This window comes from Apis mellifera, linkage group LG1, assembly GCF_003254395.2.
Source record: "Apis mellifera strain DH4 linkage group LG1, Amel_HAv3.1, whole genome shotgun sequence".
Lineage (NCBI taxonomy): Eukaryota > Metazoa > Arthropoda > Insecta > Hymenoptera > Apidae > Apis > Apis mellifera.
Genome location: NC_037638.1, coordinates 12,301,910 through 12,329,364, shown reverse-complemented (window position 1 = coordinate 12,329,364; position 27,455 = coordinate 12,301,910). Strand labels below are relative to the sequence as shown.

General features: G+C 23.8%; 5 protein-coding genes across 10 annotated transcripts in view; 2 read left to right on the top strand and 3 right to left on the bottom strand.

Moving 5' to 3' along the window:
* LOC551031 overlaps nucleotides 1-17,105 on the top strand; it is a 36,551-nt gene extending 19,446 nt beyond the window's left edge. The window contains exons 1-5 of one of the 2 annotated variants that reach the window (XM_016913021.2): nucleotides 1,471-1,676; nucleotides 8,957-9,096; nucleotides 12,715-12,864; nucleotides 14,147-14,302; nucleotides 15,045-17,105. In XM_016913021.2, coding sequence (XP_016768510.1) covers nucleotides 8,958-9,096; nucleotides 12,715-12,864; nucleotides 14,147-14,302; nucleotides 15,045-15,079 — 480 coding nt within the window. In that variant the 5' untranslated portion in view covers nucleotides 1,471-1,676; nucleotide 8,957 and the 3' untranslated portion in view covers nucleotides 15,080-17,105. Of the gene's footprint in view, nucleotides 1-1,470; nucleotides 1,677-8,956; nucleotides 9,097-12,714; nucleotides 12,865-14,146; nucleotides 14,303-15,044 lie in introns of those variants that run through there. The other variant, XM_006570090.3, reaches the window with a different exon arrangement.
* Nucleotides 1-20,199, bottom strand: part of LOC724680 — a 48,805-nt gene extending 28,606 nt beyond the window's left edge. Inside the window, exons 1-3 of one of the 2 annotated variants that reach the window (XM_026445859.1) lie at nucleotides 19,977-20,199; nucleotides 19,304-19,512; nucleotides 19,030-19,212 (exon numbers count right to left, since the gene is read on the bottom strand). In XM_026445859.1, coding sequence (XP_026301644.1) covers nucleotides 19,030-19,212; nucleotides 19,304-19,490 — 370 coding nt within the window. In that variant the 5' untranslated portion in view covers nucleotides 19,491-19,512; nucleotides 19,977-20,199. Of the gene's footprint in view, nucleotides 1-18,749; nucleotides 19,213-19,303; nucleotides 19,513-19,976 lie in introns of those variants that run through there. The other variant, XM_006570089.3, reaches the window with a different exon arrangement.
* Nucleotides 18,622-18,872, bottom strand: LOC113219319. Its single transcript, XM_026445868.1, has one exon. The coding sequence runs from the start codon at nucleotides 18,838-18,840 to the stop codon at nucleotides 18,661-18,663; it is 180 nt and encodes a 59-aa protein (XP_026301653.1). The 5' UTR covers nucleotides 18,841-18,872; the 3' UTR covers nucleotides 18,622-18,660.
* Nucleotides 20,200-20,434: 235 nt separating the features above from the next.
* LOC724635 (tRNA:m(4)X modification enzyme TRM13 homolog) lies at nucleotides 20,435-22,098 on the bottom strand. The gene is made up of 5 exons (XM_001120526.5): nucleotides 21,887-22,098; nucleotides 21,628-21,821; nucleotides 21,084-21,509; nucleotides 20,760-21,015; nucleotides 20,435-20,672 (listed from the first exon to the last, which is right to left on the bottom strand). Exons 1-5 carry the CDS (start codon nucleotides 22,066-22,068, stop codon nucleotides 20,486-20,488), a joined length of 1,245 nt encoding a protein of 414 aa, XP_001120526.3. The 5' UTR covers nucleotides 22,069-22,098; the 3' UTR covers nucleotides 20,435-20,485.
* A 1,727-nt stretch (nucleotides 22,099-23,825) lies between these two features.
* Nucleotides 23,826-27,209, top strand: LOC100578708 (protein Star). Of its 4 annotated transcripts, XM_026444147.1 has the most exons (8): nucleotides 23,828-24,068; nucleotides 24,222-24,242; nucleotides 24,328-24,367; nucleotides 24,741-24,770; nucleotides 25,961-26,154; nucleotides 26,344-26,538; nucleotides 26,653-26,892; nucleotides 26,961-27,209. In XM_026444147.1, exons 2-8 carry the CDS (start codon nucleotides 24,240-24,242, stop codon nucleotides 27,126-27,128), a joined length of 870 nt encoding a protein of 289 aa, XP_026299932.1. In that variant the 5' UTR covers nucleotides 23,828-24,068; nucleotides 24,222-24,239; the 3' UTR covers nucleotides 27,129-27,209. The 4 variants fall into 4 exon arrangements, with proteins under 4 accessions (XP_016773389.2, XP_016773390.2, XP_026299932.1 ...); XM_016917901.2 differs by having other exon boundaries at nucleotides 23,827-24,068; nucleotides 24,222-24,367; XM_016917902.2 differs by lacking the exon at nucleotides 23,828-24,068 and having other exon boundaries at nucleotides 24,090-24,242.
* Nucleotides 27,210-27,455: the final 246 nt, after the last annotated feature.

Sequence of the window (27,455 nt, the reverse complement as noted above, 5' to 3'; positions counted from 1 at the left end):
CCTTATACGTATATCCTTATATGTATATTCGTACACTATATATCTCGGATATCAAATTTTAAACTCAATTCATATCTTATATATATATATTTTTTAAAGTATGAAAAGTATAGGAAATATTTTTAATATCATATTTTTTACTTACAGTTAAATATTAACACTGAAAATCATAGAAATTTGAAAATCATATTGTTGTTTTTATTAATTTATCAATATAATATCAATTATCAATAATATAATACAGTTATCAAAATCAGTATTTTATATTAACTATTATTTGATTTTATAGAAATAAATATTATTACTGATTTTATTTTTTATTTCTTTTTTTTTTTTTTTTTCATTTTTTCTTATTTATACATAATATATACAATATGGAAAGAAAAATTAATAATTTTTCTTTGAAAGGATTTTTACATATATTTTTTAGCTTCTATAAAAATACTTGTTTTTTTAATTTTCTGTTTATTATACGTCATCTGTCATATATATATTTTTTCTACATTTGTACAAATGTAAACGTAGCTGAAAAGTCGATATCGTGTATCAGTAAACATTGAAAAGGCCAAACAAATCCAAAATACACATTTTTAACTTTTTCGACCTCCCTGAAAAGAACTACCATTTCAGAGTCGAAAAGTTTACCTTAAAGGTAAACAGAAAACTTGTGAGATACCATTGTGAGATTTTTTCTTAAGGAATCTTTGGAACACATGGCGACAACGATTATTTATTCTCAGAATGTGTTGAAGGATATTTATGGCTGAAGAAATCATATTGTTTTTCTTGACAGAAATTATTATTTATATATTTACTTAAATTATTATTTTGCCAAGTATAATGAGAATTCTTTATTTTCTTTGGATCTCTTTATAATTTTTCAATTCATTTCTATAATATTTTTAGATGAAGTGATACTCATAAAACTTATGCTATGGAATTTATATATTTTATAAATTTATACTTCTTCAATTAATGTAGCAATAATAACAGAATTCACAGAATTTGCTGTTCATGTAAAAATTTCAATTTAGGATCATCGAAGAGATGATCGATTTCAGTTAGTATAAAAAACATAAATATATATATATATATATATATATATATATATATATATATATATATATATATATACACACACATGTATAATATCAAACAAAATGATGGAATATTCTATGATTTTTAGTATTTCTTAAGATAAATGTAATAAATGTATCTAAATTTTACATATATTATATATATATATAGTATTTTTATTAAAAAAAATCTCTTTGAAATCTTGATAATTTAATAATTTATCTTGATATTTTATAAAATTATATTTTAGGATTTATATTTCTTTTTAATATTTATGTAAAATATAAAATATACAAACAATAATCAGTAGTTACAGCAATTAACTAGAGCGCCACTTCACGCGAATAGTATTGTTGATAAAAACAATTTCTACGTTATTATCATGGTTAGTGAAGATGGCGTCCATAGTGTGATTAATTAGTTATTCTTGGAGAATAATTCAATCTCGTAAATAACATCGTTTTAAAAATCAACAGCATAACATAATATTAAAAATTTTCTGTAGCATTATAATCATAATAATAAGAATGCTGAAATTTGTGATTGCATGACTTCGTTAAGTTCGTTGACTCTGTTAAATTTTGTTTACGAATATTGTGGTAAGTTATTATATAGGATATATAATTTTATTTTTCTCTAGTACTCAAATATTGATTTAATCAATCGATATAACAAGAAAAAGAGTATATAATATATAAGTAAATATTTATTTAATCTTTTTATGAAATAGATGAAATAGAAAGTCATTTGATCATATAAGAAATTCTGAATTATTCGCAATACGAATAGAATGATAACGATTTATTTCATTTCATTGGTTGAATTGTATATAACGGAAATTGAAGTTCTTTTCTTCTATTGTTCGGTGAAAATTCTTCGTATTTCATGTCGTTTTTTCAATGGACAATGTCCTTTCAGCAACGAACTATTTCTTGTTGATCATTTTATAGGTTAGGAACTAAAAATAATAGTTTGACCAAATTTATTATATTGATAATATTTTATATCCAATCTTCGAAATGCCAATATATGGGAAAAATATTATTCGTATTACATTTAGTAATGAATAAAATGAATAAAAATATTAGTGATCGATAGAATTATCATGTTATCTTCCAGAATTTTCTTCGATTTAATCCAGTGAAATATTCATGGAATTTTTTAACTTTTATAAAAACACATCAAGAACATTACAAATTTTAGTTTTTATAAATAAATATCTTTGTTTATAGTAATTGAATTTAAAATTTAACTTAATAAAAGATTTTTAGAAAATCTTGACAAAAATTTACTTATTCAACAATAAACATCCAAATGCAATTATTCTTTTATATATAATTCCTAAATGTTTCCAAATAATTATATCATATTGTAGTAAAATAAAAAAAATTGAATTTCAAATAAAAAGTAATAGAATATTAGAGATTATAACAAGTTTTTCAATGACTTAGTCCTTGAATTTTGTTCGCAAAACTATCGGTTTGGGAGCCACTGTTTCGCAATCAATTTCAAAAGGTCTCTTTGAAGATGTGCTCAAAGTGTTGAATATTATGCACTTCTAATGGTGCATATCGTTCAACCATGTGTGATGTAAGGAAGGACCTTGAAACAATGATTTATGCGTATCGTCGTGTGCACCCTTTACCAAATCAATCTACAGCTTCCGTGGCCGAGATCGGTCAGGGCCGCAGTGTCGCAATTTTGTCGCGCCTACCACACGTCGTTCCGCATATTTATGAAGCTCTATTGGAAAAGCACCGACTTTTTCAAGAAAAATTCAGTGAAGAGCGACATATTTAAATATTATACATATACGTATATGCCATAAAATGGATTTTAATAGAAATCTTATTAAAATTTTATTTCATTAAAATTTTTTTAACTACAATATAAATTTTATTAAAACAATATGATTTTTTTTTTGTTTCGATTATCATTAATTTATGATTATTTATAAAATTGATAACGGATATAATATTTATTATACAAAGTGCTAATTAATCTATAAAATTAATACAATGAATACTTATTATAGTAAAAAAATAATATATTGAAAATTGTGCATATTGTGCCATGTTCTTTGGAATAGATTAAATTTCCCATATCATATCGATTCGAAATTATAATTACGATTTATTGAATATGTATATTTTGTGCTAATTTAATCGTATACCGAAGCAAATTGGAAGTGAATTTGTACGCAATGTTAATTAGAAACACAATTTAAAGAATATTAATTTTTTGTTATATTCAACTAATATATATGTTTATATAAATTTAATACCACTTAACTTTTAATTATGTGATATAATTAAATGTTATAGATAAATGATAATTTTAAGTGAATAAAATTTAAAAAAATGAAAATTTTATTTTGGAATTATGCTTTATAATCTATATTTTTTTGTCTTCTTATCGATTTAGATTAATATATGTCTGTGACTAATTTATTTTCTTTATTTATATTATCTTTTATCATTTCATTTTTATTTGATGGTTCTTTTTCTTTATTATACTACTTTATATACTTATATTACTTCTTTTTTATTCTTTTAATTGTATATTATATATATATACTATGTATACATGTATAGCTTCATAATTATATAATAAAAAATACTATTTTGTTTTTTATTCATTTTTATTTTCATTCATTATTTGAGTATGCAGTTTTCTCTCCATTTTATTATGATATTTTTCTTTTCTTCGATTACTTTTTAAATTTTTTATTGTTTTCTTATTTTCATCTCTAATAATTTTTTTCTATTGCTTTTTTATTCAATCATTTCTTTTTTTTTTTTTTTTACTTCTTTTAAAATTCTTCATATATTAACTTTTTCTTTCTCTTTTTGATTCTCAATTCCATTCTCACTTTTTCCTTCTCGCATTTTTTAATTCATTTCCTTCAATTTTTCTTTGCGTTCTCAATTTTTAATCCCTTTTCTTTCTTTCTTTTTGTTTTCCTCTCTTTTTGTAACCCTCCGCTCTACTATTCTTTTTTTCTCTCTTATTGGTGGCCGTTCTTTTCACCCCATAAGAATGCAGCTTGTGTGAAATGGGCACGATTGCAAGCACAATTCGCGGAACTGCAGCTGCCGTTCATTAACGCGCGGTTATTAAACTTTTCGTCGCTGGTTTCGGGCCGATTTCTTCTATTCTCTTATATGCCTATCCTTTCGTTAAAATTTATTCTTCACAGCTATTTTCGTGTTAATCCTTTCTCGTTTATTTGGATTTTGAACGAATTTGAATTCTATGCTTCGCACTTTGAAATTTTCTTATATCTTCTATGAAATTTACTTTGTAGGTATATTAAGTATAAATTAAACATGAAAAATTAGATATTAGAAATTAGAATTATGAATTACAATGTTTAGAAACGAAAGATTTTTTGATCAGAAGTAGCTTTATAATTATATTTTTATGTATCAATGTATTGGAATTTCTTCGTTTATTATATAGAAAATTCATAGAATAATATAAAATAATATATTACAATTTTTATTAACAGCTAATAATGTACGGAAATTATTAAAATTGTTTAAGAGATTTAATAGAGATTTTCCAGTAAATATTTTTTTAAAAATTTATTTTATTTTATTTATTTATTACATTTAACGGATTTGTTTGTAATTTTGAGAGTGATGCATATAATGTGATTTTTATTTATAACTTGTTTGTTATATTGCGTCCATATATACCGTACAATATCATTTCCCACAAGTAATGTTATTAAAAAGAAAAATTTTATTATCTTGATAAAATTAGTAGCTGAAAAACGAAGTTTGCATGAAATTTATGGTTCATAAATTGTAAATATGTGACACACTTCCGTATGTCATTAATTTTAATGAAACTATAAAAAGTTATATAGTGCCATAATTAACTTAAGATGTATAAATAAATATTAATAATATAATAAAATCTTACGTGTAAAAATATGTTTAAATTTAATGATTATAATATATTATCTCCTATAATTATAATACAATAAATATAAATTTCTGAAATGAAAAGTGAAAAATGAGATGAAGAAACCGACTTAATTATAAATTTAAAAAGTTGGAAACTAGTTTCTCATTTGTAACGCCGCGTTAACGAAGACAGTTGCTTCTTAAGATTAATTAACATCCCTTTCGTTGAAACGAGGTTATAATACGTCGTGTCGCGCGAGGTCTCTCGACATTAAAAAATCATTGCTCCCTTTCCCGTCATTCTACAGTTGACCTCCTTTTCTCTTTTAGCTTACAATCTTTAGCATGTTTCGATAATAATTATAAAAGATTAATATTCTTATCAATATTTAATAACTACATACTTGAATGTCATAATAATGCGTGTGTGGACAATCAATATATATATTTTTGTCAATATTCTTGTTTGTTATTGTAATTGTTTACAATATACTATGTACATTATATATTATATAATATATCATATATTAACAACAATACCTTAATATATATCGATCGTTTTCATGTACGGGAATCTTCAATTATTGACAATATACGTTGATCATGTGAACGTACCTTAAGAGGTTAACAATCAACGACATCTATCGTAATTTTCACTGAACTTCAGTTCCCATCGAACAATGATGGAAAAATATTCTATAATCGAAAAAAAACAATTGGAATGAAAGCTAAAAGTGAACTTTTCCGATAGAGATACAATCTATTTCTGTTTCATAAAAATAAACTTTTGTTCGATACAATGAATATCAGAAGTGATAGTTTTATACGGATACCATTCATTTAATTTATATTTAATTTATTTCTAACCAAAATGCGCGCGATAAACCACCACTGCTAAATTATCATAATTTGCAGAGCGATACTGGCGTTGTACTTACTAATCAGTAATTACATGTATGTACATACAGTCGTCCATTTTATGAAAATTGAATTCATGGTTCAACGTTAGTCACTGAGTAACAATTAGGAGTTTTCATATAATGCTTTCTAGGGGAGCTCATTAGTGAAAATGATTCAAAGTTAACTGTACAACGCGTAGCAATAAAAATTTGCATAGTACTTCTCTCCTCTTTCTTCCCTCTCAAAGCTTTCCTATACCCCTTCCCTTCATTCTATCCTACTTTGTTCTCTCAATCCACAGTTTCAATAACTGCGAGTAACTGAATCGATATCGTCTTTCTGGAGTTTCTTTTAGGAAATTAATTAAAACGTGGCATTCATTAGAGACGTTCAATTGTCACGACTGTTCTTCAAAACAAGAACTGTTTCTTTATTCATAATTTCTTTTTTTTATGAGAAATCGAATAGATATTTTTCTTTCGAACTTTTTTTTTTTTTATTCCATTTATTCTTTTTCGATAGATTATTTATCCAAATCATGATTCGCCATCAAAGATTAAAATCGTTCAACACAATTTAATGAAAATTCGTTAATTTCGTTAATTTTATTTTTAATATCATTAATATTACGATTAATCTTAAAATTATTAGTAATAATTATCAATATTTTTTTAAAAATATTTTTTAATATATATATTAATTTTATTAATTTAAAAAATATTTTTAATGAAGTGTTCCAGTTCTCATCGCTTTTTGAAACGCGAAATCATGAATATTTGATCAATGATTGAATTGAATAGTAACGTAAAATTAAGTTTCTCCCAACAATGTGTAAAAGCAAGACTGTTGATACATGTAAGTTGGTTTATTCAGCGTTTATTGTCCGAACAATTTCGATTGATTGCACCGCAAAGTAGCTTTGTAATAAGATAAATGTATCATTGTTTCATTGACATTGATTGTCGAAATCGTTGACACAAATGGACAAGATTTCAGTAATTGCGGTGCAAATGTAAGAGACAAACGAACGTTTCCTCCCGTGGAAGGGCGACGAATTGCTTTCGGTATAATTTTCTCGCCCCCGCACTTCCCTATTAATTAACATGACGATTTAAATCGTGCATACATCTGTGTCAAATATCAGTATACATACAAAATAAGACGTAAAATATAGCAATTTTTTCATGAATAGTAATGCCATCTAAAAAAAAATAGAGTTGAACTGTTTTAGCAATTTTTGGATTTTCTTCGCAACTGAAAATTTTTTTTTTATATTGAATCATTTTTTACATTCACTTTTAGTTCATTAGTGATATTGAAATTTTTTTCAAAATTTTTTATCAAGTGAAGAAATATAATATAAATCAACACAATATTTTAATCTTGTCTATTAAAAAAAAACATGTTGAAAATTTATAAAAAATTTATAAAAATTTTTTGGTTACTTTATTTATTTCATCCTGAAAGCATTTGTACAAGCATGCGTGAATATATATGTATTATGTACAATTAGATATGTGATATTCCACAGAATAAATTTCCATTTGTTTTCGACAAATTCTACCATTTAATCGAATATTAAGATAGAAAACATTTAACCGTTCATTTATCGTGATTCTTCTGCTACAGAGCTCTCTTCTATTGATTTCAATAATTACGAGAATTCATTGAGGCTTGCAGCTTTGGCAATTAGTACTTCCCATATTACCAGGCGATTACAAAATTTACGAGGGATAAATGGATGAAACTCTCCGATGATATGCAAACTACTGGTTTGTTTAACCTATGTTTTTAAACGTGACTTATTGCTCGAAAACATTCGTAAAATAAAATTATTATTCGTTAAGACACACAATTTATTAATGCACACAATATTCGAAAATTTGGTATATGATAATTAAATCAAAAATATTTTGGATAAAAAAATTATTCAATATCTATTAAAAATTGTTCGCAAATAAATTCTTATATCGATATTAATTAGAAATGTTTGTTCGATTAATTTGATCAATATATATTGAAAAAGCTAGAAATCTATATTCGTTATTCAATGTTTGTGAGAACAATAACCATCAAGAATTCTGTAACTGTAAAAACATTAGTTCTTCTCATATAGAGAGGAGGTTCCAATCTCGTGGCAATGGCGGGAATGAATTGACCCGTAAATTTCGAACGCGCCATCCACAGGAAAAAAATAGCATTCGAATCTCTATGTGTTAGTAAATGTTCGACGAAAGAGAGAGAGAGAGAGAGAGAGAGAGAGAGAGAGAGAGAGAGAGAGAGAAATGGAAAGAATGTCGACCATCGAATTCATGTTGGCACAGAGAAAATTGATTTTCTAACGAGCATTCGAATTTATTTTTATGAAATTGAAAAAAAAAACGCAAACAAAAAAAAGAAAATATATATATATATTTTTTTTTTTTTTGCGAATTTTATATTAACAGCAAAAATTTCTAGTTGGTAAACTGACTCGAAATATCGATCTATTTTGAGTATACAAGATATTTTTGCAATTGTGATATCATATCATACAATCATTTCATTTTATATATATATATATATTCTTCATTTTGCTTCATCCAGTACAAAATTAATTTAATGAAATTTCACCGATATTTTTCATACATACTAATTTTATATGTAGATATAAAACCAATTCTTCAAAAATTATTCACAAATATATTAATATCTTGTATGTATATTAGTTAGATGTTTAAAAAAAATTTCTATTTTATATTTTCGATTATTTTTTTTTTTTTGTGAGAAATTATTTTCTGCCCGGTTATATGATTGCAATATACAATGGTAAAATCGTTATTTTTAAGTGTTGTACAAGAATATGATGCGATGCTTTTACTTCCATTTTTTAATTTTAACCATTCTTCACTTTAAATAGACAGAATTTTTTTTTTCGTTGAATATTTATCTAATCTCATTTCTCAATACTCTGATATATAATAATAATAATTAAAACGATACTGATTAAAAATAAAAATTAACAAGATATTAATTTAAACTCTTCTTATTTTTTTTTCTTTAATTTTTCTTTTTTTTGCATACAGAATGAAGTTGTGGTGGAGTTTAGCGCTGGTCGGTGTCGCCCTCTTGATGATCATTGTTACCGCCAGAGCGGAATCTGATCTCTGGGAAGAAGACGATAAGGAAGTTCTTGTGCGAACCGTTCGTGGCACTAAAGAACGAGGTACGTATTAAATTTAATTAAAAATCTTTACATAAATATACATATATAATAAATAGTATCTGAATGATATGTTTGGTTATATATACGAAAAAGTAAATTTTCAAAAATTGACATTATTCTCTATTGGGCTTGCCTCAAGAATGAAAATGAAAAGTATTAAATGAGATAGTATAATGAATAAGTGTATAAGAATAATAATACATAAACAGATTATTTCTTAATAATTGAAATTAAATAAATTTATGTGTAATAAGTTTGTGAAAACAAGTGTTGAGAATGATCAGACGTGAAAATGTGATGAAAAAATATTTATAAAACTATATTTGTATAAAGTTTCATCATTATTTTTTTACTAGTGTCCCTTTTCTTCGACGTATTTTCAAGGCTATTGTTTGTGAACAAAATGGAGAAGGATACTGTCATGGCTTGTTGATATATAGAGCTTTTAGATTTTTCCATTGTTTGGTGTTTTTATATATATATTATTTTGATTATACAAATCTATAATCTATATCGATTAAATTATTTTGTAACAATTTAATCAAAAATTTAAAAAAAAAATTATATTTTTTTTATTCTAATACAATTTTTAAATTACTTTGATACGAATGATAGATCTATTTCGAACTAATTAATTGATGGAAATAGTCCGTAGATATGTATTGGAAAATTACTGTACTTATAGAGTATAATACAGAATATTAATATATTCATGAGACACTCATGATAGAGTTATCCTGCTTTATTTTCGTCTCATTTCATCTAATGCAAACTTCAATTGCCTATAACTTAATAAATAAGCCTCAATCGACATTCGTATGTATCAACTTTTGCTTTTTTTTTTGGCTTTGAGAATCAAGCTTTCAAAGATATCTCACGAATATATTAATATTCTGTACATATACGCATTATGTTGAAATAAGGTAAAATTTAGAAAACAAAGATATATAATTTCTGGTTAAAAAATTAAGATTATATACAATTTTCAACATTTTTTATATTTTTAATAAAATTAAGATCAGAATAAATTTAATAATAATTTTTATTAACTATTATTTTCATTAATTATTTAAAGTACACACATATATATATTTTATAATATATTTTTAATAATTTGTATTCCCTTTTTTTGTCTACAGTATATACTTTTTTCAGTATGTTTTGTTTTATTATATTCTTTATTTTTAAATAAGTTTAAAATATCAAAATTAAGTTAATACAATAATTGGTCAAAATCTATACTTTTCTTTCCAACTTTTTAATAATAATATAATAAAGAATAAGAAAAAATCATTTTCACTCATTTCTTTATTCTTCATTTTCATTCTTAAAAAAAAAAAAAAAATATAATAAGAATCTAAAACAGTCTTCGCTTTGATTTTCAACTACGACGAAATTATCCTACAAGATTTATTTACTTTTACTGTTCTTTGAAAAGTCTTCATTAAAAGTTCCTATTATAGACCGAGTTTTGAAAGATCAACGAGAAGGATTGAAATCTTGGAAGTTCTGGGAAAAGTCCTTGTTAGTTTCGTTGAGAAATGAAGAAACTTAATATATCTGATAAGTGTTTACAAGGTGTTCGAGATAGATTGTTTCGTGAAGAGGTCAATAGTGTGTAGGAGTATCATGGCGTCCATAAGAATCTTTGTGCTTAAAAATCCTCTTTAATTATACCACGCGAACAGAAGTCACGTCCATTGTGTATTCTTTGGAATCTTTTCAGAGGTGTTTTATCTTGAGAAAAGTAGTTAGTGTTTGTTTCCAAGTATACGTTCTAGGTCAAGCAGTGTTGACTGTTTTTATTAGAATTGGGTCGACGTTATTGAAAATTAGCCATTCAAAGAGTAATAAAAAAAAAAAAAAAAAGACAAAAAAAATGAAAACAAAAGAAATGAAAGATAACGTGACAAATACATTAATAAACTCGATTGAGCGTATATATCAAAAAAACATGTTTTTATAGTGGATTGAAATATGGTATTGTGAATCCTGATTTTATTGAAAAGCTTCTTTTGTTTCTCCACGATTTTTTTTCTCATCTTTCGGGTTTCGTCTCCCACGGCCAGGGAATACAATTGAAATATCATCCAGCGACGCGCACCCGCTTTCATTCTCGACTAAGATCATTTGGTCTTAGAAATTTATTCGACCCAGGATCGAGCTTCTGGGAGGGGAAAAAGAGGGGTAAAGAAGAGAGGGCTTTTCTTCGAGTTCCTTTTCAGGATGGAACAAGTCACTGAAAGAAAGCCACTGCTGAAATTCCAACTTCGAGGATCACGTTGAATTACAGGTCGAGCTACGAAGCTCGCGCCATGCTTCTTGGTTACTGCAACTTTCTATTTGCTTTCCTCGTTTCGTTTCATAGTTATATCCCTTCCCTTCTGTGCAATCTTTGCTTGTTTGCAAGATTTAACATTATAAAAAATCGTATAAATAATTTTTAAATTATATATTAATGTTTATTTTTATTTTATGAATCTATAATTAAATTATTTAAACATTTTTTTCAGATTGTAAGTTATATTTTTGTTTTTTCAATGTTTTAATTTAGTTTATAGTATAAGTATAAGATGCAATTTAGAAAAAATAAAATTTTCAAATTGTATATTATATATATTCTTTGTTTTTTAAATTATGTTTATTTTATCTTCATTAATTTTATGTGATGTAAAATTTGTATTATTATTATTATTATATTATTTAGTTATTTATATATTTATTAAAAATTAATCTAAGACTTTTATATGGCTTTTATTTTCTTTTTCTTTATTTTCATAATTTAATACATTCTTATATATCAAATTAATAAAATAAGATAAAATCAATGAAATGAAAAGATATATATTGTTTCTATTTTTAGTTTTGTCTGGCAATGTGAAGAAAAACAAAAAGACAATGAACGTAATGTCTCTCCTTCTCTTCAACTTCATAGGAAATATTGATATTCAAAGCTAAACATGTCTAGCTTCAATCTGAAGTTGACAATGTACAATGAATGTATAATGAATATTTGTACAATGAATAATAATTGTTCAACAATTACAAAGTCATGACTTAATCCTGAATGGGTTTCATATATAAGAATTATATATATTAGATCAATATATAAAGGTATATTTTTATATCTTTTTATGGCATATTTCATCATCAACGATATTGAATATATATATATTTCTTATTAAATTTCAATTTTTATTTTGAAGAAAATATTTTAAAAATATATATGTGTTCATCAATTAATAATTTTTTATAATGTTAGTATTATCTATATCTAATATTTTGATAAAATTAGTGGATTCTGCATAATATTATACAATAATTGTTATAATTACAATACTATTTTACAATATAATAATTTTCTATCTTAAAAATTCTTAAAAATGTTTTAAACAATGAATAGCCTTTCACAAAATTAACATCCACTATTACTATTGTTATAGTAGAAGAGATAAATATAACTATTAAACGTGTTAATCCTAGGCCAATATAGAGAGAAAAGGGTTAGACTTTTGCATCGTAATTAAAGGCCGTCCTGCACGTTCGGAAATTTCTCTATCCACTTGATCGGCTGTGCCTTCAATTATCTCTATTGACGTTTTACATCTGTTGACACAGCATCCGGCAGTACTTCGTCGTGCAGATACGTGAAGGGTCAATGGTCGGAGTGCGACTCGAAAACCAACACTCGGTCCAGAACACTGAACCTTAAAAAGGGCGACAAGTCGTGCGAGCAGACCAAGACCATCCAGAAAAAATGCAAAAAAGGTACGCTATCCGTGATCCGCAACGCTGTTCACTCGAATTTTTCTTTACATTTACTTTTTTTTATCTTAAATTTATTTGATTAAAATAAATAAATAAATATTTATCCTGATAAAAAAATTCAATTCATCAATTATAAATTGCTTGCAAAATTCAAATCAATTCTGTTTTTCCTAATGATTATGATCAAATGAAAATATTATAAAAATTGTTATAGAATATTAAGTACATAATATCAAAGAGATTCTCGCAAATTTTATTTTGAAAATTTGTTTTATATTAAAAATATATATTCTTATAAAATTCCACGTTAAGGATTAATATTTAAACGTACCATTTTTATGTTTCATTGATTATAAACAATGTATAATAAGTTTTTCCTTAATTTGATATGCGCAATTTAAATTCAGAGATGAAGTTGAATAGTTCTTTAGATGGAATTAATTAGTGAGAATCTCAGAAATCTTTTAATTAATTAAATGGAACGAAGAACGCTATCCAATTTATCTATGATTTCAGGCAACGGTGCATTGTTTCTTCAATATTTAAAACTATTAGAAATGAAATTGATCTGAACAAATTATGAATTAATGATTGTATATCGACGTTTTCTCCATAAAATTTCGATTCAAATTATACAAGAGTTAATTAACTTATAGATTTGTTTAGATTCAGATGTAAACTTCATTCAAAAAAAAAGAAAAAAAAATATATTATGATTATAAATTGAAGCATCATAAAGAATGGTTACATTAGAATGATCATATAGTTGTACATAATCATGGAACTTTTTAATTAATAGTTGCTATTCCATTTATTCTTTTCAATTCAATTAGACCTGAGATTCAGAATCTAATTCGCCATGCATTGCCATGCAGATATTTCTATTCTATGCGTGGGCGTTTGCTCGAAACTCTATTTCAGAAAATTAAATTAAATTCTCATGATTCATGTAACAATTTTATCGATATTCCGAATATTCATGAGAGTTTAAATAGAGCATTCTTTAACAATGATATTATAATTATATACGAACATCTTTAAAACGAAGTTGAATGACAATTTTTTTTTTTATTAAATTTTGTTATATATTGCTGTTTATTAATGCATGTATAAATTCATGAAAAAAGATTCTTTTTAAAAAAAATCTAATTAGAAAATCAATAGTCGCGTCATGTCATTTTGTAATGCAAGATGTGCACCGTTGTCGCCTTAACTTGTATCATGAATGAATAATAATGGAGTTTATGATGGTGTGATTATCCCTGCTTGGCGGGGAATACAGCTTGCCGGTACGAAAAGGGCACGTGGAGCGGATGCATGAATCAGCTGATGACAAGAGTGGACAATTTAAAAGCGAATAGTGATACTTCATGCGAAAAAACGCGTCGATTGACCAAGAGGTGTAAACTGGAAACCAACACCAAAAAATCACCCAAAGGTATATTTTTAATTCTTCTTTTTCGTTATATACAATTATATGTGAAAAAGAGTTTATTTCGAAAATAGATAAGCTTTTTTCTTCATTTAATGCTATTTAATCGCTTTCTATGATCATTTTCATAGAGATTTATTACAGTCGTAATTGACTTTAATATCTATAAATAATTTTATTTCTTTATTTATGGATATCGATTGTACAACATAATATTATATTCTTTGCTCTTAAGAATAATTTGAGTGTACATAATTGTTTATATATTAATTAATACTATAGTAATATATTTAAGATTGATATTGATATTGTATTGATATGTTTGATGATATTGATAGAATTAGATTCTTGTTAAGAGGTCATTCATTCAGCAATAATATAGTAATAAATGATAGTAAATGCCGTGACTAAATATTTGAATAATGAAACTTTACATTAAGAAGAATTTTTGTTTACCATCATGATTCTTTTTCTTTGAAGAATTTTTTTTCAAAGTAAATAAATATTTTTTCTCTTACAAACATAAAAATAAATTGACTTACCTATTTTATAGTTTTAAAGATACAAAAATAAATGAAAAATTTAATGTCGAAGCAAAATTTCATCATAGTAATAATTAAATAATTCAATTTTGCAAATTATAAATTGAAACAATCAAAGTTATTATATTAAAATATATAGATCTATATTTTAAATATATATAATTGTATATATATCTGTTGATCTATAATATATTTTTATGTTTTAGGAGAACGAGCAAGCAAGAAGTCGGGTAAACAATAAACGAGAAGAAAAATCGTCGATCAATCACTTAAGTGGAGTACGCAGCGATCTGTTTCATAACAGGCAACGAAAAACACACTATCTTGTCTTTTTCACGTGAACTCTAATTTTCAAATGAACAGAGAAGGAAATATTGTATTTTAAGTATTGACAATGATTATAATTGAAAAAAGAAATTTCATCAAGTACGATCATAAAATCTGACTTAATAAACGTTTGAACGTTACTGTCAGTATATGCTCCATCGATAATAATTATCGATTATACATGTTGGCTATTTTCAGAATTACTTCCATTATATGTGGCCAAATATTGATAATCGCTATACGAATATATTAAAGAGTATAGCTGGATTCAATAACTTTTTTTTTTTACAATTCTGTCAACTCTGTAATTGCTGTGTATCGATTTATTTATGAATATTATTGATCTTGTCCTCGATACAGTGACATAATTAAATTATTAAAAATTATTAATTATTCTTTGATACTGTCATAAATTTTGTTTTCTTTCTTTTATCAAATCTTTAAATAAGTAATCTGATAAATATAATATATAGTAAATTGTAAATATAATTGGCAAATATATATATTTTTTTTTAAGGAAATAATTTTTTCTTTTTTTGTATGTTTTATAAAGTTACGATTATTATTATTATTATATTACTGTATCGATGATGAAACGTTTCATGACATGATGATAATTGTATAATAATACACTGTGGTAAAATCTTTAGTTTCAAGAATCAACACGAAATGACTGCCGTTGAGATTCTTTATAAAAAATATATTCTTGCTAGAATATATGCATCGTTACGAGCCCATACGAATTTTTGAACGTTGTATAATTATCAATTATAGCATAATAGAAATTCCCAATTAGAAATAGTTTATGTTTCTTTTAAAATAACGTCGACGGATAAAAAAGAAGAAGAAAGACAAGTGGACGATCGACGGTCTCTATATAAAATGCCCGTTAACTTTGTCTTCCTCTAAAAAAAAAAAAAAAAAAATAAAATATGTTGTCATTAACACGAACATTTTGTTCGTTTAATTCGTTAGTTTTCCACGCACATTCTTCTGCGTATGATTGTTTTAAAATGGCTCTCTGTTCGAGTTTCTTTTCATTGATATTTATACTTAAAATCAGGTACAATATTTGTGAACAGAGATTTTTATCCTTTCAATTGTCACATAGATAAATATACCGTATTTGATGTTAACTATGTCTTATACATTCAAAAGGGTTTCCAAACTTTTCGGACGTTTTCATTCTTATTAGGATGTAATCAATAATAAACTTACTTATTCTAATGATAAAAGTAATAAACTACTTTTTTACGAAAAAAAAAATATAGTTAAAAGTAAATAAATATTAAATAAATATTTAAATAACTTTTAAAATATCGAATTAATTGGAAAGTTGTTTGAAAACTGCCGCGTCCTTAAGTTTGGGAATCAGTGTTTTACGTAATAAGCACGATTAAATAATTATTATTACCATTTCTCCGATATGTACTAATAATTCTTCTCGACAAGACGTAACCTTCGCATAAAATGAAACGTCAATATATACAGTCTCTTTATATGTGTCTCGTATTATCTCTGAATGAAAAAATAATATAAAAAATATTATAATAACGAAAGCCAAATGAGCATAAAAATCAAATTAACATAATGCAAAAGTCTCAGGCTTCTCGTAGATCTGGGGGCTAATTAAATTAATTAGAACTCGTCTCTACGAGGTGTTCCATTGAAACTATAGAAATCAAACCTTCCCCTTTCCGAATACAAAATTGTATTTGTTTTTAAGTCTAGATGTATACGAAACAAGAAAAATTCGATAAAGTTAATAAAAGTCAGATAATTCAGGTAATGATGCCGGGTATATACGGTATATCTGTATAAAAAAAAAAAAAAGAAAAATATTCAGCGAATACATACGGATCGATGGTATTGATCGGTATCGATGATCGTAGATTAGTCTACATATACCGTGTACGTCATATCATGATTATACATAAAAAGAAAAAAAAATGAAAAAAACGAATCTATGATAGAATAAGATAGCATTATCTACATTCTATGGTTTCTTCTAATTAACTATTATTAAACGTCTATTAAAGCGTAATTAAATAATAACAATGCTTGACCTCTCTTTGTGTGGAACTTGATGGAAGTTCTTCGTGTTTTAAATACGCATTGTAACATAGCATAATAATAATAGAAGATATGCTAATGATTAGAAGTTAAATTGTTCTTAAATGCGAGTTGAAGTATAAAGCCTTAATTGCTTTCTCAAATTTTAATCCATCATTGTACTTGCAACATAATCAAAAGTCTTTCCAAAAATGTTATTGATCTTTTAAGTATACCATTCAAAGTTTTTTAATCATTATGCATCCATGTTGATATATAGATTAAACTCGTTGATGAATTTAAAATCAAATCATAAATGAAGAAGAATTCTGTTCGGTACTTTTCTATAGAAAGTATAGTAGCGAACGAATTTATATCAGATCAAAAGAAAAAAAAAATGAAAAATTAGTTAGTTAAGAAGAATTCAAAAAAAAAAAAAAAAAAGATATCTTTAATAGGAAGTTTAAGTTTTAGTTGCCTAGGCAATCAAATCAAATTCATATTTCCAAATTAAATATCTCGTAGCTCGTGCGAAATCATTGTCAGTAATTTATTTACAAGCTGACGTTATAATTGAACGAAAAAATTGTATAATGTATCTACTTACTTATTAAATAATTGTGTAACCATTACACATGTAATAAAAATCCAATGTTGTCAATAAAAACTAAATATTATATATAAAAATTATTGATTAATTTTATGTTTTTAGTGAACACAAATTAATCAAATTCCTAATTAATAGAAGATACATTAAATGTACGTATATTTTATGTAAAGATAAGCATTTTTTATTTATATGAAAAACATATAAAAAAATACAAAAGTTTGCAGATAATTATAAAATTGTTTTATAAAAAATACTAAATCTTAAAAAATGGGACGGATCTTTATCTTTTAATATAGTTACATAGTCTTTCTTTACAAATATTCTATTTTTTTTTTATATTGTGTCATGAAATATATTTTCAAATCAACTTACAAAATGTAAGAATTATTGCTGTTACTTTCTTAAAATTATTGTTTAAACAAATATATGATCTATTCTTTCATTTTTAATTAATTATTAATTGTAAAATTGTATTGGAAAAAAAATTAATTTTCATGACACAAACAATGATATTTTATATAGATAAACGAAGATTCATTAAAATTTCTTATCCTAAAATGCATAAAAGGTAATATATAAAATTATCTTTTAAGGCACACAATTACATTATTTTAAAATAAAACACTGATACATATGTATATTATACATATGTATAGTGTTTAAGTAATTTTTTCAAAGCATATTTGTGAAAAATAGTTTTTAATTGAAATGTTATTATTAAATATAAAATAAGCATATATCTATATGTTAAAATATATCCTAATTTTAATCTAAATTCTTTGCTATTATGAATTAGATGACATATGAAAACATATGGTGATATCTATCTAACTTTATGCCATGGAAATTGAAAGTTTTCGTGAATATGCTTTCTCTTCCCATTCTCGGTCAGATGGCAATGTTGTATGCCGTACCTTACAAATTTGTGAACCATATTTTAATAAGATTATTATTATACACACAACAAAAAGTGTTAAACAAGTGGTTGCTGGCCAAAAAATGTGCAGTCCCATCTTGATATGATTTTTAAAAATGTATAGTTTTTGTTTACTTTGTACAGCTATTTTTCAGCTTTGACTATTATATATAGATCAATTTGTACAGTGTTTTTAATTGAATATTTGAATTCGACTTTTGAATGTTTGTTCACTTATATATATATAAAATATCAAAATTAATATTTAATTAAATTTCACTCTCACGTTTTTGCATCTCCATATATTCTTGTGTTTGTGGTGCAGTTCCATATGGCTTTGGATCGTGATATTGTAAAACTTCTTGTTTCTCTTGTGCCTCAAAAGCACGTCCTGGTTCTAATTCAGTTAAATCCAGAGGTGGTGTTTTATGCGGTAATACTGTCCATAATGGTTGAATCCATCTGTTCCCTAATTAAATAAAAAAATAAATATTAATAATGTTCATTATAAGATTATTATTGAAAATAAAATATTTTATTATATTGATATTGAAACTCACCAGTATGAGGACTCTGCCAATAATATCGATGGCGCGAACAACAAAATCCAATGTTCAGAATGCACAAAAATGCAAATAGTAGAGAACAGATAGTGACAGTGACATAAAATGGTGTAAAATCACCATATTCATGCTTCACAAAGAAGGGATTCTTCAGATAATCCTCTCGCTCGTCTAAAATGGACATTTTATAAATTTTAAAGATTCCTCTGAAAAAAACAAAGATAATTTTCCCTTCAATGCTTAAACTTTTAATAACAAATTTTTAATAAATTTTTATCAATTAATTCTATTAATTTAAAAATCGACTGAAGGGAATAAATACATTTTTTTAAATAATTTCATTTACTAATTAGCAAAATAGTATCTTGTTTAAGTTTGCAAATAATATTTAATTTTTTAATTCAAAAATTCCAGTTTTTAAAAATGTAAATTTCGCGTCATCTGTACTTAGAGAAACGAAGGCGTGGCGTATCAATCATATAATTAAATTAGAATTATTTTAAAATGTTTATTCGTTATAAAAATTTTGATTATATTATATTTAAAAAATTAATCATAAGAAATATAATGTTAACATATCTTTAAAATATCATGAAATGATTTCATAGTAAATGAAATCATGAAATTTCAATTTTATCAAATTAAAATGTTAATATTATATAATACGTACCTTAAATAATTCTTTTACTGATGAATTTTATATTGATTATTAATTAAATTTTTATTGTTATAGTAGAAATATATATATAATTTTTGTAATATTAATTTAACGACGTAATCATCTTGAATACGAATATCATTTGGTGCAATAGAAACTGTTACACAAAGTTGTGTTTGGGCGGGGCGTTATATATAGTAAAAGAAATTAATGCCTTGTGCAGTGTTCACATGTAGCGATACAATAAAATAGTTATACTTAAATTATATGTATTTTAATTGATTTGATATTAAATTTGATATATAATAATAATATTGATATTGATCCTTTACATAAAAAATAGAAAATAAAATGTAATAATTTTTTTATATAATAAAAATACGATTATATTCAAAACAAAAATATCTAGGTCATCGTATAGGTAAATAGAATAAATTTTATTAAGGATCGATATTTGTATGCGTGATAAATATATATAAATTGATTCAAAAAGTTTATTTTATATTTATTATAATAAATAACTATATTTGAGTTTTTGTAGTTATTATACACATGTTTTCTAATGATACATCAGAAGTAGTATAATAAATAAGGTTACTTTGAAATCCAACATTTTTTAAATACTCCAAACGACCCCAATTTAGTATCGATTTTGCTTTACGGCCGATATTTTCTTTTTCATTCGAAGTTAAGGTTTTTATATTTGTACTAAAAAATATAATGTGTTTTTTTATTATTTTTCATATTTAATAAAAAAAAGCAAAGAGAAAATATTAAAAATTAAAAATATTGTACCTTATATTTTTGATATTATTTTGAGTTTTTGAAGTCTCAATTTCCTTGTTTAAAACAGAACCACAAGTTGCCCAACTAGCAATGCTACATAAAATTGTAAACTCACTTGGTATAAATCCACATTGTTTTAAAAAATCTTTTCCAACGTATGATTTATATTCACATTTGTGATGGCAACAAAACGCAATAATTAATCCAATAACATTACATTTTGGTTCATTTTGCATTGCATGAACTAAACAACTAAGCGTTAAATCTATAAAATAATATTAATAATTTCTGTAGTAATAGAATGAAATATATGGAAGAAAACTATAAATATACCTGTAGCTGCACCACACAGATGTTTTGCAATACCAACTTTATTTTTAAATTTTTGAATTGTTGATATAGCATTTAATTTCAAATCAGCAATATCAGTACGTATTCTTTCTATTATAAGAGCAGATTGTTCATTCTTCAATTTATTATCACTCTTATGTCTATAACTTGAACGATCTATCAATAATATACAACAATCTTTTTTATTCTTTATTATTTGTCCTAACCAATAAGTTAATTTGCCCTTTCCTGCTCCAAATTCAATAAAACAAGTATTATCTTTTATAAGATTTGCACATTCTAAATGTGATAATAATGATGAATTTTGAATGAGATGCTTCTTAACAATTTTTCCACAAGAAACATCATTTATTTTATCTTTAAGTATTTGATGCTCTAATATTATTTCAGGAAATTCTGGTAATTTTTCTATGAAAAAAAGTAAAAAATTATAGATTAAGTTTAAGTTTGATTTTAAATACATGAATTTATATTTAAAATTTAAAATTATAATAAAAGATTTTTTAAATAAATTAGAATTACTAACCATAAACATTTTTTATTTTATCTATAACTGTATTTATAATGAGTTCATTTAATTCAGAAAGTGGAACACGTTGTAATGTTTCGCATATTTCATTGGAATTAATTCCTTTTACAATAAATGATGGTTGTGTATCAATTAAACGCTTTGCATTACATACTTTTAAATGTTTAGATATCTTAGACTCATAACATGTACTAAAAATAATTTAATTAAATTTTATATTTTTATAAAATATTTATAGTAAAAGATATAAACTTACTGTGTTGGATCAAGTGGACATTTTATTCGTTTATTTTGAAATTTTTGTTTGTCTAAACAATCTAATGAATCTAATGAATCTTCTTGATGTTCACCACAAAATTTGTTTCCTTTTTTTACTGTCATACGACAATAACGTTTCTTTTTTTTTACAAAATACATACAATGACTTTTTTCTGCCATTTTTTTTTCAATTATTAGATTTTTTATTTATAAATTTTAATATTGAATGAATTATTCTTATAAAAATATTTAAAACAAAATATATTTATATATTTATATATTATATATAACCTAACACATCACTGTATTATTTAAATGTGTCAATGTAAAAAGTAAATTTATTTAATTAAACAATTAAATATATATTAGATTTAATAACTATTAATAATATTCAATATTTAAAATTTTTATTTATTTATAAAAAAGTAATCATAATTTAGGTTAGTTTAGATTTTATTTATATGGAACATATTGTATATATGACATACATATATGTACCATATATTACATATTTCGATTGAAAGATATATAGATAAGGAAATGAGCAAACGCTTGCAGTTACTCTATAACGTTCGTATGAGAAAGACGTATCACTTTCTTTCAAATATCATATATCTTTTATTTTATTTTTTAATAATATATAAATGATTATTTTCGTTATAGATTTTTTTTTACATTTTTTGCATATTAATCAATTAAATTTTGCGTAATTTTATTATAGAAGAAAGGTATTGTTATATATAATTTATAATTTTATATTTTTTTTAGAATATCCAAAATATTTTCATAATTCGATTTTATCAATAGTCGAAAATAAATAATTATTTACCTGCATTTGATAATTTGTATTTACTCTGTGGATAAAATTCATTAAGATTAGTTTTGATTAATACATTTTTTTTCACTAAAAAAAAATATGTTTCATATTTTATTATTTATAGATATATTATATTATTAATATATATAATTTTGTTCTATTTATTCATAATATGCATGTATCTTCATATTAAATTTTATCCATATAATTAAATACTGCTGAAATATGCACGTAAAGTACATATATTGTTTTTATTGGAATAATTTAACGTGAGAAATATTTGTTATTTAATATTTGCTATTCTCTATTAATTGTACATTAAAATTAATTTATATTGGTTTTATATTTTATTTATTAATTATTATTTAATAAATGGAATATAAAACCAATATCGCAATTTAACCTGAGTTATTTTGTAAGTATGCGGCTATATCACAGTATACTAAATTTAGTACTGTTAAGACTAAATTTAAATGAATTTTTATTTCTTTTTGTTTTTCTAATTTATTCAGTATATATAAATATTTGAGTATTCTTGAGCATTCTCAATGATTTATTGAGTGTAAACTTATTATTTATTTAAAATTTTTTAAATTAAGAATTTTAATTAAGAGCGCATGTAACATTTAGAATTCAATTGCAATATTATTAAATCGGATTCATTTTCGTTTTTTTGTGTCGTTAATGATATTTAAATGATTGAATGATTAAAAAAATGTGCATGTGTCGTGTGTGCAATATAAGTGTATTTATTTATAGTGATTATGTTACAGTTATGTGTTATTTCTTGATCATAACCTCTGTTTATTCATTTTAAAATATATATTTAAAACAATAAACAATTAATTAACATCAAGATTTCGCTTAATTTGAAATTTAATTAAATATCAATAAGATTAAAAAATAAACAATATTTAAAACAATGTTTCAATTAAAATATATAACGATCTACTTTGACGATTGAAGTAAAAGTAGTAAATAAGAATATTTTGCATCATTCATTCAAATCAGTTGAATAATTTTTACCAAAGATTTTTATTAATGACAAAAAATTTATAAAAAAATAATTAATATAAAGTTTTAACAAATTTAAAAGATATAATGAATTTACAAATACACACATTCGATGTTCTTATAAAAAAATTAATCTATTTATATATATAAAATGACATAAAATGTATATATAAAATAACTAGTGGGATGAGGATGAAAGTTTAAAGTTTGAATTGTCAAAAGTTGAAGAGGACATTGTCAAAAATTATTAGTGATTCATGAAAATATAAATATAATTTTGAACACTTATCACACTACATATATCTACCGATCGAGCAATGTTAAAGATCCAAGAATTATTCTCTAAGAGGTCAGTCTCTTGTTACAATTTCGTGGACTACATCCTTTTATTGGTTTGTCCATCATTACTTATAAAATAGCACTAATTTATTACCATTTTATAATCCTTTAAAAAAATGCCGAATATTGAATGCTGTCAATGTGCACACGTTTGGATTATCAGAACATTTTGGGGACGGAAATGGTATGCAGTTATCGCTTTATTAGGCATCGTGTCAATTATTTTAATTCAACAATTCTTATTCGCATCCTATCTTCCTTTGGATCAGATAAAACGTAATACATATTTAGATGAGCTAGATCAGGATGGTATGTAAATCTCTTTTTGCTATAAATTAGTTATAGATATTGTCATAAGAAAAATAAAAAATATTTTTACTATATATTTATTATATATTTAATTATATATTTAAAATAATTTAAGTAACTTTTTTTTGAATTATTATTAAAAATTATTATTAAAAATATATATTAATTTATCAGTAAAAATTGCCTGAATATTTGAATTAGAAATTTTTATTAAAAATATCTTTATTCTTTTTTCTATTTTAAAGTTGTAAAAATATATGACGATATCTTATTATTATTTATCTATATCTGATATGTGAATAAGAAATTTTACGATATTATTGATAATAACTTTATTTTTATCTTTAACTTATCTTTATTTTTACTGTTACAGTTTTGAATAGGTGGTATAACTTTACCGACGGTGAGTGTGGAAAATCAATTATTAATTTATTTTTATGGAAAAATTAATGAGCAATAATTATAAAATATTAAAAAAGTTTCTTGACTTGTTTTGTTATTATTTATTAATTATATACTAGAAGAAATCTTAATTTTATTAAGGTTAATTCATTTAATTAATTAGGTTATTTAGGTTAATTTTGTAACGATTTCATAATAAGAATAGACATATATATGTATATTATATGTTTTGTTTATGTTTATGAACTTAAAACTTCTTCAATGTAATAGTGTTGTGTAATATTACTCTTAAACTAATAAGTTACTGATATTATTTATAATTGATATAAATTGATTTATGAATTGTAATTTGTGATTTATATCTTAATCATTCAAAATAATCTTTATTGATCATTTATTACTACCTTTATGACCCCGACTATGTTATGCAACATAGTTTTATCGCGTGCAAGTCATAATGATATAGAATCATAATAAGAAATATTAATTTATATTTACATATATCTAAATACGATTATTATGGACCATCTGTTGATTTTTTCTGCATATTTGTAAATATAATTATTTATTAAAAAATCGGATCAAAATAAATATGTATAAATTGATATTATAAAATAAATTTTAATACAAGATATAAGTATCATTGATTTGTTTTAAAAAATCAATAAATTATTAATTATACATAATTGTTTTTGAATATTTAGTAGCAATATTCAATTGGTAATATTAATTATCATTAATATTATATAATTTTAAAACTGAATTAATTCATACTATTTTTCATTTCGAATATATTAAATGATTTTTTTTATAAAGTATTATAAATATACTTTTATGAAACTTTTCGAAAAGAAATAAAAACAATTTTTATTATTCTTTATGTTATTTTTTGATGATATTTAATGAAGCTATGTATATATATATATATATATATATATATATATATATACATAACTTGTGTAGTTTCTAATTTAATTAAACACATGTAAGTCTACATGTATATGATCATGTTACCTAATCGTGTAATATTGCACGATTAAGACTATAAACGATTCATGAAATATTCATAATATGTATTCATACTCTAATTTTAATTGTAAATTAATTTTTTCTAAAAGTTTAATTCTAAATATTTGCATAATTTTTTTATTAAATTTTTTTATTAAATTAATTTATTATGATTATTGTTAGGCGTTAAATGGTATAATAATAAGATACAATCACCATCAAATCCAACAAATTGGCAGCAATACATAACCGATATTCGACGATATTGGATACTTTGGAAATACAATCCGAATTATTCGTATAATCTTGAAAATCCAGAGATCAATGATCCATCAATGGGTCAAGCGAGTGTTATTCGAAAAATTTTCAAAGATAAGGTATTATCAATTAATCATCACAATTAATATTTTTCTTTTGAACATGAATTTAATTAAATAAAAAATATTATTATAATAGCCTCAAAACATTTAAATCTTTTTTATTATTTGAAGTAATTAATATTAATTATTATATTAATAATATTAATTTTGTTATAATTATTATATTACAATATTAATTTTGTGTAGAAAAATGGTTTCTTCGTAGAATGTGGTGCTTATGATGGAGAAACTCGAAGTAATACCTTGGTATTGGAACGATTCTTTAATTGGAGTGGTCTTCTGATAGAAGCAGATCCTATAAATTTTAATAAAATGTTGAAGAAAAATAGAAGGGCTTACCTAACGCCAACGTGTCTTGCCATTGAGCCATATCCCTCGGTGGTACGAAAGTTCGTAATTTACTATAAAAACAAATTATGTAATAAATAAAATTAAATATGATTTTAAAATATTTTATATTCATTATATATATTCTTTATTTTATTCAATTTTTAGAATTTCTTCCTAATGGCGAACAACGTGGGCCGACTACACGAACCAAATGCTTCAGACATTCATTTACCAAATTCTGCTGATGTTGTCCACAATGGCGTTCACATTTCAGTTCAATGTTTTCCTTTCATAGATTTAATGTTTGCTCTTAACATAACTACTATAAATTATTTCAGCCTTGATATAGAGGGCCATGAGCTTCAGGTGTTAAAAACAATTCCTTTTGACATGATAAACATAGAGGTGATTAATTAGTATTAATTGATACAACAAATTATTAATTTAAAATTAAAAATTGGATTACTTTTCAGACATTTTCGGTGGAATTCTCTCACGTTGAAAGTGGTAAGAGAAGTTTAATCGATTTCATGGAATCAAAAGGTTATTATATATATTCTTTAGTTGTGAGATCTGACAATTTGGCTCACGATATAATATTTATGAAATATGATTATGAGAATTCTAATTTGTTAAAATAATTTCGTTTTGATTACGTTATTTTGTGTTCGTTGATCTAAAATATTTTTGATACATCTTAAATAAAATAATATATTTTAAAATTTTCTTTTATTGTTGTATTTAAAATTATTATATTTAATTTTATTTAATTATCAACTATATTGTTAAATTATATATTATTATAATTAGAATATATGATATATAAAATATATTTATTTCAGCTCTTTATTTTGTTTATTTTGTGTTAATTATCTTCGATTTAACCATTTGGAAATTAATTTAAAAAAAATTTGACATTATTAATATTATTTTAAATTTTCTTTATTTTACAAAATATTTACAGAAAC